We start from the raw sequence: 13,435 nt of genomic DNA, 5'->3' as shown, positions 1-13,435 counted from the left end.
CTGAAAGGTCACCCAAATTCCTGTCAATATTGGGGAAGTTAAAGTCACCCACGATAAAAACCCTGTCGTTTTTGCATCTTTCCATAATTTGCCTACATATTTTTTTCTCAATGGTTTGGTGGCTGTTGGGAGGCCTGTAGTATAATCCCATCAGAGTGCTTGCACCTCTCTTATTTTTGAGCTGTCCTCATTTTGCTTCAGTGGAGGAGCCCTCCAGTATGTTCTTTCTGAGTGCAGCTATGATATTCTTCCTGATTAGTAATGCAATTCCTCTACCTCTTTTACTGCCCTCTTTATTTCATCTAAAACACCAAAACCCTGGTATGTTGAGCAGCCAGTCATGTCTCTCTCTCTCTCTCAACCAAGTCTCTGTAATGGCCACAACATCATAGTCCCAGATACTGATCCAGGCTCCAAGCTCATCTGCCTTACCCATAACAAGGAGAAAGTGAGGACTGCAGGTGCTGGAGACCAGAGTTGAAAAATGTGGTGCTGCAACTAGGAGCATCCCACATTCCCTTAATTCATGTGGATCAGTCAATTATGTTTCATCGGCCAGCTACCCAAACGCTTCAGAAAAAACCCAAAAGCACTAAGTCAGATAAAGCAAAAATCCGAGGTTCAATTCCTTGTCAGTGATAATTTGGCTGTTCTCAACCAGAATTGTAATTGTACTGACTTCTTACTGCTCCTCAGATGCGGGCTGGCCTGTTTTTCCAGCAGCACATTTTTCAACTCTTACCCATAACAATCCTTGCATTGAAATAAACACACTTCAGCCCATTAGTCAGAAGTCACACGACACAGGTTATAGTCCAACAGCACTATTTTTCCATCCCAGTCCAACACCAGTATCTCCACATCATGACAGCCCATTAGTACCATTGTATTCATTAACCTGTTCCTATTTATCCTTCCTTTATGACTTACTGATCATAACCTTCCCCTTAATCCCTCCACTTGCTGACCTATTGCTCTAGTTCCCAAGAATCTCCATCTTCAAATTATTTTGAAAAATCTGAATTAATTGGATTAAAAATAAAATTTGATGAAAATTTCTTGAAACACCCTGCAGTAGAAACACTCAGAAAATCCAACTTAAAGCAAGTCATATTCCAACTAGGAGGCTCTATGCCAAGCCAGGGATTATATGGCAATGGGCTGAGCTAATAAATCACTGCAGCAGTTAAACTTGCTGATACATATACACCTTGGAGTTCATAAGTTAGTCCGCATTTATGAGATATTATGTCAAAATATATACTGAAGTTATTGCTGTTACTTTTGCACAGAAAATATGCTATTAATTCTTGTGTAATTACACATTGTAACAGATACTCAGACAACAAGTGTTGCAAACTGCATCTTGCATTGATCATAAAGCATTTCTACATTATGAGTAAATTGCTATGTACAAGTTGGTCAAAGCACTCAAAAACACTCAATGAATATTATTCTAAAACCAAGTGAATAGTGTTGAAAGTTACAGAAACAAGTGTTCCCTAATCTGAGTATCAACATTTAGTTGTTTCATTATTATACTTTCAACATTCTTGTAGTTAATCACCAATCTCCATCTTTAAATCATTCCCAGCTCCAGTGCTTTTTTTCACCCAAATTAATTAACTTTCACATCCTTTTCCTCTCGTAACCCCTTCACAGCTTTCTCCCATCCTATTTGAGGAAACAGCTGACAAGTGTACAACCCATCCCACATTCCCTTAGTTCATATGGACTAGTCAATTATGTTTCATCAGCCAGCTACCCAAACACTTCAGAAAAAACCCAAAAGCAATAAGTCAGATAAAGCAAAAGTCCTAGGTTCAATTCCTTGTCAGTGATAATTTGGCTGTTCTCAACCAGGATTGTAATTGTAGTGACTTCTTACTGGAAGCTTTTTACATAGAATTTACCACACAGAAGCAACAACAACCTGCATTTATGTACATCCTGTAACGTAATGGAAATGTCCCAAGATACTTTGTAAGAAAATCACAACATAAAATTTGCCAACACCCCACATAAGGTGACTTTAGGGCAGATGGTGAAAAGCTTTGTCAAAGAGGAGGCCTTTAAAGCAGTACCTTAAATGAGAAAAGAGAGGCAAGGAGGCCATGTGTTTGGTATTCATGCTTCCTCCCACTCTATTCAATTTATCTCACATGATCAATACACCCGCCTACACCTTTCTCTATTATGTATTTATCTAGCAGGTTTTAAATGCCTCCATACAATTCACTGCAATCATTCCATTTGTTTTCAAAATTCTTTATCGGATTTATTATTCACTGTCAGATTTGTAGCCCCTGATTTTGTATTCCCCTGACAACTGAGGTCAGAACCAAGTGAACAAAGAACAAAGAATAATACAGTACAGGAACAGGCCCTTCGGCCCCTCCAAGCCCAAGCCCACACATTTCGCCCTTCCATACTAAAACTGTCTTCACTTACAGGATCCTATCCCTCCATTCCCTTCCTATTCATGTATCTGTCCAAGTGCTTCTTGAATGCTGCTATTGTGTCTGCTTCCACCACCTCCTCTGGCAGCACATTCCAGACACTCACCACCGTTTGTAGGAAAAGCCTATCTTGCACATCTCTGTTAAACCTCCCCCGTCACACCTTGAACCTGTGCCCCCTAGTAACTGACCCCTCCACCCTGAGAAAACTCTCATACTTCCCACTCTAACCATGCCATTCACAATCTTATAAACGTCTAACAGGTCGCCCCTCAACCTCCTACGTTCCAGTGAAAACAAATCCAGTCTATCCAACCGTTCTTCATAGCTAAATCCCCCATAGCAGGCAACATCCTGGTAAATCTTTTCTGTACCCTCTCCAAAGCATCAACATCCTTCTGGTAGTGCGGTGACCAGAACTGTACACATTATTCCAAGTGTGGCCTAACTGAATTTCTGTAAAGCTGCATCATAACTTGTCTATCCTTACACTCAATACCCCTTTCAATAAAGGCAAGCATGGCATAGACTTGTTTCATTACCCTATCTACCTGCACTGCCACCTTCAGTGATCTGTGGACCTGCACACCCAGATCCCTCTGCATATCGATACTCCTAAAGGTTCTGCCATTCACCGTATAATTTCCACCTGTACTTCATGTTCCAAAATGTATCACTTCATATTTGGCAGGATTAAACTCCATTTGCCATTTTTCTGCCCATGTCTCCAACTGATCTATATCCTGCTGTATCCTCTGACAATCCTCCTCACCATCTGCAACTCCACCAATCTTTGTATTATTCCAATACTTACTAATTCGACCAATACCAAATTCCTCCAAATCATTTATGTAGATCATGAACAGCAGAGGTCCCAGCACTGATCCCTGTGGAACACTGCTAGTCACAGCCCTCCATTCTGAAAACCATCCTTCCACCACTACCCTCTGTCTTCTGTGACTAAGCCAGTTCTGTATCCCTCTTGCCAGCTCACTCCTAACACCCTGTGACTTCACCTTTTGTATCAGTCTGTCATGAGGGACCTTGTCAAAGGCTTTACTGAAGTCCATGTAGACAACATCAACTGCTTTTCCCTCAATCATCTTTGTCACCTCCTCAAAAAGCTCGATCAAGTTAGTGAGGCACAACCTCCCCTGCACAAAACCATGCTGTCTATTGTTAATGAGTCCATTTGCTACGAAATGCTTATAGATCTTGTCCCTGAGAGTCTTTTCTAATAATTTCCCTCCCACTGACATTAGGGTCACAGGCCTGTAATTTCCTGGATTATCCCTGTTACCCTTCTTAATCAATGCAACAACATTGGCTATTCTCCAGTCCTCTGGGACCTCACCTGTGGCCAAAGAGGATACAAAGATGTCTGTCAGTGCTCCAGCAATTGATCTCATGCTTCCCTCAATATTCTGGAATAAATCCTATCAGGTCCTGGGATCTACCTTAATATTTTTTAAGGCACACAATGCCTCTTCCTTTTTTGAAAAGCAATTTGTGCTTTGCTGTTTTACCTCCATCAACAGCTTGCTGGCAGACCAGGCTCAGCCTCAGACTCGGTACCAGCCTGGAGAGCTGCTGGTGCCAGGGGAACCATAATCCAGCAAGATTTGCGAGGCACGAGTTCCCATCCGCCCTCAGCTTACAGGGTGGGAAGGGGGGAAAATCCAAAAATACCATCCAACAAATGTTTACATAACCTTCACATAACAACATTGAAATAACCAGCAGCATATCTCCACAACACTTAAATTAAATTGCCTAATATCGGAGAGAAATGTAGAAAATTGTGGTGTGGGGTGTTCCTGACCCATACTGTTCCAGTCCCAAGTTTAGGGGTGAGATACCTGAAGGAGGCTGCGCACAAATATAAACAGAAGTGAGCTATCGGCAACAAAAAGGATTTGTAAACGTTGAACATATTTAAAAAGCAAAAAAGAACAAAAGCTCATTTTAAGAAGGTGGATTGCTAATCAGATTAAACCTGTTTCGATACTTTGCACGGGATGTAATTTAGTCTGAAATCGTATTAAACATCTGCGCCCCGTTATTTTCCTTTACCAATGTCCCTGCAAACTGGATAGCACCAGCTGTCCTTACCGCCTGAATTCCTCGCAGGAAGAGGTGCAGCAGCAGTGACCTGAGAAAACAAAACCATTTCAATTATCGATTAGTCCAGTTTCCTGAGATATTGCATTTTTTTAAAGAAAAATTATTCAGTTGCTCTTGAACAGAAACCGCGCGTGGGGAAACGAGTGAATGCATCTCCGTACCACAGGGCGGTGGATGGGGCGAGCTGTGGGACACATCTGCGGAAACTCCAGCGCTCCATTGGCGTGCGGTGTCCACTCTGTCGGAAAGGGGACTCACGGCGCTTGCAGGTTCACCAGGCACCTGGAAAAGACGCAGAGGAAAACCTGGTTCTTAAAGAAAACGGGCAGCCCCCCAGCCCGCGCGAATCCAACCTGAGCACACAAACCTTCCAGCTCACAGAGCTAACTTACACCCCGACCCCCAACCTGGGCTACACATCTCCTCCAAACCTGAAAAAAAATGAAAAAGGATGATCAAGAGATTCTGGAAAGGGAGATAATTTTGGAATATTTGCCAGTTCGACCCTGGCAAACAGCAGGTTCAATGATAACCCCCACCCACCCAAAAACCTGTCTACAAACCCGGTTAGAAAACCCCATTCACGCAGGAATACTTGAAGTGTTGGACAATCTGGGATCTGATGGGAAAAGAAGCCGAGAGTTAGAGCGAGAGGCGTTTGGGGAGAGAGGCAACAGCGAGCGGGATTAATAAGCAAAACACAAACACACAAACTGCTGGAAAAGCTCAGCGGGTCAGTGCAGAGAGAAATCACAGTGAGGCTCTCGGATCGAGTGACACTTCCTCAGCTCGAATAAAGAGTTGGCACAAACATAATGGGCCGAACGGTCTCTTTCGACACTGGTCCTTTGCCCGTTCTTGCTCCTGTCATACTCCCGGGTAAGGGGGGGGGGGGGGGTCAGACACGCCTCCCTCCCCGAGGGTGGGGGGTCAGACACACTCCTCCCCCCAGACCCACTCCCCGGGAGGGGTCAGACACACTTCCCCAGGGGGTCCGACACACTCCCCCCGGGGTGGGGGGACGGGTCAGACACGATCCCCCCCAGGGGTGGGGGGGTCAGACACACTCACCCCCAGGGGGGGTCAGACACACTCCTCCCCTCAGACACACTCCCCCCAGGGGGTGGGGGGGTCAGACACACTCCCCCCTCAGGCTGGTCAGACACACTCCCCCCAGGGGGTGGAGGGGTCAGACACACTCCCCCCAGGGGGTGGGGGGGTCAGACACACTCCCACCCCAGGCTGGTCAGACACACTCCCCCCAGGGGGTGGGGGGGTCAGACACACTCCCCCCCCCCCAGGCTGGTCAGACATACCCCCCCCCGAGGGGTGGGGGGTAACGGGGTGACTCACGGGGTTGGGCAGTGGCTCTGGCAGGGTCCCTCCGCCAGCCCCGGGCACCCCGCTGCCAACTCCGGGCCATCGCCGGGCGCCTCCGCCGCCAGAAGCCCCCACAGCCCGGGCACAGCAGCAGCAGCAGCTCCGGGCTGAAGGCGCTGAAGCGACGCCGAGGGTGAGGGTGAGGGTGAGGGGACAGCAGCCTCCTCCCTGCGGCAGGTGAAGCCTTCGCTCAGGGAGTCAGTGCAGCGCTCAGCTCCTTCACTGGGAACTAAAGGCCGTTCCTTATCAAACTCCAGCAGGTTGTGTGGGAGGCTCTGGGGAGGGCGGGCACAGGATCCATTTCAGGCTCAGTCCCAGCAGATCCTGGATTTGTTGCCACCGGGAGGGGAGGGGAAGGGAGGGCAGCCGGACGTCTCTCTCGCTCCTGCACTTAGCAGCCGCCTACAGCAGCCGCTTTCCGAGATGACCAGGCTGAAGTCAGCTCTCCACTGTATTCTGGTCATCCTGTCTACCGTGACCCTGACAGAGACGGTGAGTAAGCCCCCCCGTCCTTCCCCTCCCTTATGGTTGTGGAGGTTGATTCTAATAAGCCGAGAAATTCCACTAGTTACTAAATTACTCCAGGGAAACAATTAACCTGGTGCGCTGTCGTTATGGTTGGTATTGCTTATGGTGTCAGTATACTAGTGAGTGCTAACGTGAAAACTGACAGCCAACTGCATGCACAGTATAAACATCTGTTGGCAAGACTGCCTTGTGGGATGATCACTTCTGAAAGACTGCTGTACTCTACAGGGCATTCGCAAAGTGCTGATGTATTTATGCATTCATATTGTTAATTTAACTTATTAATTCAATGCATTGCTGGCTGGCACTGTATTTATTGGCCATCTCTAGTTTGCACTGATATGGTGTGGGTGAGCTGCAGTCTGTTAGGGAGGGAGCGATATCACACAGTGACAGAATTGTAAGAGTGCAGAAAGCAGCCCTTCACCCCATCGTGCCTGCAGGGTCTCTTCAAATCAACAGCATTATGCAGAAAGCATAAGGGAACTGTCAGAGAATACAGGAGAATATAGATAGACTGGAGAGTTGGGCGGAAAAGTGGCAGGTGGCTTTCAATCCAGACAAATGTGAGGTGATGCATTTAGGCAAGACTAATTCTAGAGCGAATTATACAATGAACCGGAAGAGCCTTGTGAAAAGTTGATGAGCAGAGAGATCTGGGAGCGCAGGTCCATTGTACCCTGAAGGTTGCTGCACAGGTGGATAGAGTGGTTAAGAAGGCATATAGTATGCTTACCTTCATCGGACGGGGTATTGAGTATAAGAGCTGGCAAGTCATGTTAACATTGTACAAGACATTGGTTCGGCTGCATTTAAAATACTGTGTACAGTTCTGGTCGCCACATTACCAAAAGGATGTGGACGCTTTGGAGAGGGTGCAGAGAAGGTTTACGAGGATGTTGCCTGGTATGAAGAGAGGGTGAGTAGGTTAGGTTTGTTTTCATTTGAAAAAAGGAGATTGAGAGGAGACCTGACTGAGGTTTATAAAATCATGAAGGGTATAGACAGGGTGGATAGAGACAAGCTTTTTCCCAGGGTGAAGGATTCAATAACGAGAGGTCATGCTTTCAAGGTGAGAGGTGAAAGGTTTAAGGGGGATACTCGCAGCAAGTACTTCACACAGAGGGTGGTAGGTGTCTGGAACGTGTTGCCAGCAGAGGTGGTAGAGGCAGGCATGGTAGATTCATTTAAGATGCGTCTGGACAGATGCATGAGTAGGTGGGGAGCAGAGGGATCCAGATGCTTAGGAATTGATCGACAGGTTTAGACAGTACATTTGGATCGGCGCAGGCTTGGAGGGCTGAAGGGCCTGTTCCTGGGCTGTAAATTTTCTTTGTTCTTTGATCTAAAATGTCCAGCCAATGTCCTGCCTTTACCCCAAATCCCTGCACACTATTCTTATCAAATAACCATACTGAAGCTGTGGTTATTGTGTGCAGTTTTGGTATTGTGTGCAGTTTTGGTCGCCATACTATAGGCGAAGGATGTGGAGGCACTGGAACGGGTGCAGAGGAGGTTTACCAGGATGTTGCCTGGTATGGTAGGAAGATCGTATGAGGAAAGGCTGAGGCACTTGGGGTTGTTTTCATTGGAGAAAAGAAGGTTTAGGGGTGACTTGATAGAGGTGTACAAGATGATTAGGGGTTTAGATAGGGCCGACAGTGAGAATCTTTTTTACTCAGCGAGTCGTTAGTTCATGGAATGCCCTGCCAGTAGCAGTGGTGGACTCTCCCTCTTTATGGGCATTTAAACGGGCATTGGATAGGCATATGGAGGATAGTGGGCTAGTGTAGGTTAGGTGGGCTTGGATCGGCGCAACTACGATGGCCAAAGGGCCTGTACTGTGCTGTATTCTTCTATGTTCTATGAAGCTGCCTCCACCACATTTCCAGGCAGTGCATTCCATGCTCTGACTACTCACTGGGTGAACAAGTTTATCCTCCTGATACCTTTGCATGTTTCGCACATCACTTTAAATCTAGGCACTCCTGTTCTTGATCTGACCAGGAACAGCTTCTCCTTGTGTACCCTGCCCAGCCCAGTCATGGTTTTGAAAACCTCGATCAGATCTTCCTCTCAAGGAGAAAAGTCCCAACATCTTCAATCGATCCTCATCCCTGGCGTTTCTCATTCCTGGAGCCATTCTCATAAACTCTTCTGCACTCTCTCTATTACATTCACATCTTCCCCATAATGTCACACCCATAACTGTACATAATATTCAGCTGAGGTCTAACAACTGTCTTTTACAATTTCAACATTATCTCCTTGCTCTTATACTCTATGCTCTTATTAATAAAACCAAGAACACTATATACTTATTAACAAATATCTCCACCTGTCCTGCTACCTTCAGAATCTGTGCACATATACACACAGGTCCCTCTGCTCCTGCACCCCATTGAGAATTGTACCCCCATTTTATATTGTTTTTCAATGTTCTGCCAATCGAAGTGCATCCCCTCACGTTTCTCTGCATTGAATTTCATCTGCCACCTCTCTGTCCGCTCCACTAACTTGTCAATAACCTTCTGGAGTTCCACACTGTCCCCCTTATAGTTTACAATTTTTCCAAGTTTAGTGTCATCTATCAACTCGGACACTGCCCCCTGCACACCATGCTTCCAATCATGAATCAGATCCAGAAATACTTCAAAATCAAAATGATCTATGGCTTGTATCGGCAAACTTGCAGTTACTTCCCATCAGTCTGTTCATCTTGTTCTTGTAGTGAAGAATATTTGACACCCACAAATAGACCAGACACCTATTTTCCTCCCCACCCCTATCAGCGTTCTGGAGTGACCAATACTTCCGCGACTCCCTCATCAGGTCCACTCCCAGATCCTTCCCCTGCCACCACAGGAAGTGCAAACCCTGCGCCCACACCTCCCCCCTCACCTCCGTCCAAGACCTCAAAGGATCCTTCCACATTTGACAGAAATTTACCTGTACTTCCACCAATATCATCTACTCTACCCATTGCACCCGATGTGGTCTCCTCTACATTGGGGAGACAGGATGCCTACTTGCGGATCTTTTCAGAAAACATCTCTGGGACCCCTGCACCAACCAAGCCCACTGCCCTGTGGTTGAACACTTCAACTCCCCCTCCCACTCCACCAAGGACATGCAGGTCCTGGGCCCCCTCCATCGCCTGACGCCTAGAGGAAGAACGCCTCATATTCCGCTTTGGGATCCTACAACCACACATGATCAATGCAGAGTTCACCAGTTTCCTCCTTTCCCCTCCCCCCAACATTATCCCAGTCCTAAGCCTCCAACTTGGCACCGCCCTCCTGACCTGTCCATCACCTTTCCCTTCTATCCACTCCACCCTCCTCTCTGACCTATCCCTCACCTTCATCTACCTATCACTTTCCTAGCTACCTTCCCCCCAACCCCCCCTCCCATTTATGTCTCAGCTTCCTGGCCCACAAGTCTCATTCCTGATGAAGGGCTTATGCCTGAATTTTGATTCTGCGTGACCTGCTGTGCTTTTCCAGCACCACACTCTTGACTCTGATCTCAAGCATCTGCAGTCCTCGCTTTTTGCTAGATGGAGGATATTGCCAGTTTGGGTGGTGCTGAGGAGGAGGCCTTAGTAAGTTGGTGTTGTAGGTTTGTCAAGGGTGCATACATCTGTCAGAATGCACCACACGTGGAGGGAGAGAAGGTTTAAGCTGATGGATGGGGTGGTGAGAGAGGCAATTGCTTTGTCCTGAATGTTGTTGAAGGCAAGGCAAACATGCAGCATTCCATCAGGATCCTTATTTTGGCCTTGTAAGCATGGACTGACCTTGAAGAGTCAATGGCACAATATCCACTCTAGACCCATTCTTATAACCAGGGTATATAGACAGTGCAATCTGAACCTGAAGGGTCTGCACAGAAGAGCTTGGCCAAGATTTGACCAGATGTAAAATCCCAAAGCTAGAAACATCCCCTCAGACCCACACTGTAGCTGCCCATGATATTTTCTTGTGGACAGCTCACTCTAGTTCAATTGTGACATCCAAGATTGGTGATGGTGGGAGGTTTGACAACGGTAAAGCTATTGAAAATCAAGACAAAGTCCTGCTGGAACTGATCATTGCATGATACTTCTGTGGTATAAATGTTATTGGCCCAGAACTGGACATTACAAATTCCTTGCTGTTTGTGGGGCATTGACTGCTGCTGTATGTGGGGAATTGGAAATGTAATGGAACACTGTGCAACCATCAGCGAACATTCCAACTTCCAATCAGATGATGGAGGGTATGTTATTGATCAAGCAACTGACAACAGGACACTTCTGAGCAATTCAGAAGTTAGATCCCAAAACTAAGATGATCAGCTGCCAACAATCGCAACTATTGAACTCATTATTACTCCAGCCAATAAAATCTTTTTCCCAGTCCCCAGCGAATTCAATTTTAACTGAGTTTTATTCACGCTACATATAGTTAACTTCTGCACTGATGTCGAGGGTAGACTCTCCCCTCAGAAAATTGACTGTTCTATCCAATTTTGGACTAAGGATGTGATGAGATCCATCAGAACTCAAACTGAGCATCAGTGAGCAGGTTATTCATGAGAAAGCAGCATTTAGTATCACTATCAGTGTTCCCTTATACAGTGTGGAAACAGACCCTTCGGTCCATAATGCTGACCATAATCCCAAACTAAACTAGTCCCAGCTGCCTGCTCCTGGCCCACACCCCTCCAAACCTTATCCAAGTGTCTTTTAACTGTTGTAATTGTACCCATATCTACCACTTCCTTAGGAAGTTCATTCCACACACAAACCAACTTTTATGTAAAAGATTTGCCCCTCATGTATTTTTAAAATCTCTCTCCTCTCACCTTAAAAATGTCATATTGGCAGACACAGAGAGATGGCCAAATGGGTGCTGTTCAACCAGATTGGATATAAGCTGTTGGGAAGGATGTAGCAGGGTGATATTCCACTTTTTTAGGTAAATGCCAATCTTTTAGCTGTGCTGGTACATCTTGGTTAAATATGCAGCTACTTTTAAAGCACTTGTTTTCTATGCTATAGCCACAATGACTTCCTAGGGCCCAGTGCCTTGTCTATGTTTGTGAACTGAACTGTTTCTTGATATTGTATGCAGTGAATCAACTTGGCTGAAAATTGGCATCTGTTGTGGTGTGAACATCAGGAGAGGTCAGGATGAATAATCCACTCAGTATTTCTCTAACCTTGGAGTTGGGTACATAGTTCCTTGAAAGTAGAGTCCAAAGTAGGCAGGATAGTGAAGAAGGTGTTTGGTATGCTTCCCTTTTTGGTCACTGCATTGAGTATAAGAGTTGGGAGATCATGTTACGACTGTATAGGACATTGATTAAACCATTTTTGGAATACTGTGTTCAATTCTGATCTCCCTGCTATAGGAAGGATGTTGTGAAACTTGAAAGGGTTCAGAAAAGATTTACAAGGACATTGCCAAGGTTGGAGGGTTTGAGCTACAGGGAGAGGCTGAATAGGCTCAGATTGTTTTCTCTGGAGCGTCAGAGGCTGAAGGGTAATCTTATAGAAGTTTATAAAATCATGAGGGGCATGGATAGCCAAGATCTTTTCCCCAGGTTGTGGGAGTCCAAAACTAGAGGGCATAGGTTTAAGGTAAGAGGGGAAAGATTTAAAAGGGACCTAAGGGGCAACTTTTTCATGCAGAGTGCAGTGTGTGTGTGTATGGAATGAGTTGCCAGAGGAAGTGGTGGAGGCTGGTACAATTGCAACATTTAAAAGGCATCTGGATTGGTATATGAATAGGAAGGGTTTAGAGGGATATGGGCCATGCTGGCAAATGGGCCTAGATTAATTTGGGTTAGCAGGCTGACTGGACAAGTTGGACCGAAGGGTCTGTTTCCGTGCAGTACAGCTCTATGACTGAAGACAGCTGAGTAAGCTTCAGGCTACTCATTTATACTCAAATGATAGGCTCTGTCATCATTGAGGATGGGGTATTTCTGGGACCTCTTCCCCTCATTAGTGGTTTAATTGTTCGCTACATAACAGAATGGCAAACCTTTGACTTGATCCATTGTTTGTGTGATTATTTAACTCCATTCAGTGCTATTTCTGCTATTTAGCATTCAATAGACAATAGACAATAGGTGCAGGAGTAGGCCATTCTGCCCTTCGAGCCTGCACCACCATTCAATATGATCGTGGCTGATCATCCTTAATCAGTATCCTGTTCCTGCCTTATCTCCATAACCCTTGCTTCCACTATCCTTGAGACCTTGATCCAACTCTTTCTTAAATGAATCCAGAGACTGGGCCTCCACTGCCCTCTGGGGCAGACCATTCCACACAAGCCACCACTCTCTGGGTGAAGAAGTTTCTCCTCATTCCTTTGGTCCTGTGTGACTTCACTAGGTTGACATCTCATTTTCAGTATGTTTATTGGTGCTCCAGATACTTTCTTCTGCACTTCACATTGAGCCAGCGTAGGTGTCCTGGTTTGATGATAGTGATAGAGTAGGGGATGTGCCAGGCATGAGGTTAAAGTGTATGCCAGGAACTACTCTACTGCTGTAAATGGCCTACATAAATGTCCTCATAATTCTCCAATTGTGAAATACTAAGTCTAATTCTATTCCAGTTAGAACAATGATTCAAAGTTTGTGCGAAGATTTGTAGCTCGGGTGCTCGTTGTTGTGGTTCTGTTCGCCGAGCTGGAAGTTTTTGTTGCAAACGTTTCGTCCCCTGGCTAGGCGACATCATCAGTGCTTGGGAGCCTCCTGCGAAGCGCTTCTTTGATGTTTCCCCCGGTGTTTATAGTGGTCTGTCCCTGCCGCTTCCGGTTGTCAGTTTCAGCTGTCCGCTGTAGTGGTTGGTATATACCCAATACACCAACCACTACAGCGGACAGCTGAAACTGACAACAGGAAGCGGCAGGGACAGACCACTATAAACACCGAGGAAACATCAAAGA

General features: G+C 46.0%; 2 protein-coding genes across 2 annotated transcripts in view; one reads left to right on the top strand and one right to left on the bottom strand.

Annotated features, from left to right (window-relative positions):
* Nucleotides 1–6,021, bottom strand: part of LOC122555674 (collagen alpha-4(IV) chain-like) — a 240,741-nt gene extending 234,720 nt beyond the window's left edge. The window contains exons 1-3 of the mRNA XM_043701670.1: nt 5,937–6,021; nt 4,745–4,865; nt 4,572–4,611 (exon numbers count right to left, since the gene is read on the bottom strand). Coding sequence (XP_043557605.1) covers nt 4,572–4,611; nt 4,745–4,803 — 99 coding nt within the window. The 5' untranslated portion in view covers nt 4,804–4,865; nt 5,937–6,021. The remainder of the gene's footprint in view (nt 1–4,571; nt 4,612–4,744; nt 4,866–5,936) is intronic.
* A 274-nt stretch (nt 6,022–6,295) lies between these two features.
* The window catches only part of LOC122556243 (collagen alpha-5(IV) chain-like), a 277,942-nt gene continuing 270,802 nt past the window's right edge, over nt 6,296–13,435 (top strand). The window contains exon 1 of the mRNA XM_043702860.1: nt 6,296–6,455. Within this exon, the coding sequence (XP_043558795.1) occupies nt 6,387–6,455 (69 nt within the window). The 5' untranslated portion in view covers nt 6,296–6,386. The remainder of the gene's footprint in view (nt 6,456–13,435) is intronic.

This window comes from Chiloscyllium plagiosum, chromosome 13 (genome assembly GCF_004010195.1).
Source record: "Chiloscyllium plagiosum isolate BGI_BamShark_2017 chromosome 13, ASM401019v2, whole genome shotgun sequence".
NCBI lineage: Eukaryota > Metazoa > Chordata > Chondrichthyes > Orectolobiformes > Hemiscylliidae > Chiloscyllium > Chiloscyllium plagiosum.
Note: the sequence above shows the minus strand (reverse complement) of the source record. Positions and strands in the feature narration are given on the sequence as shown.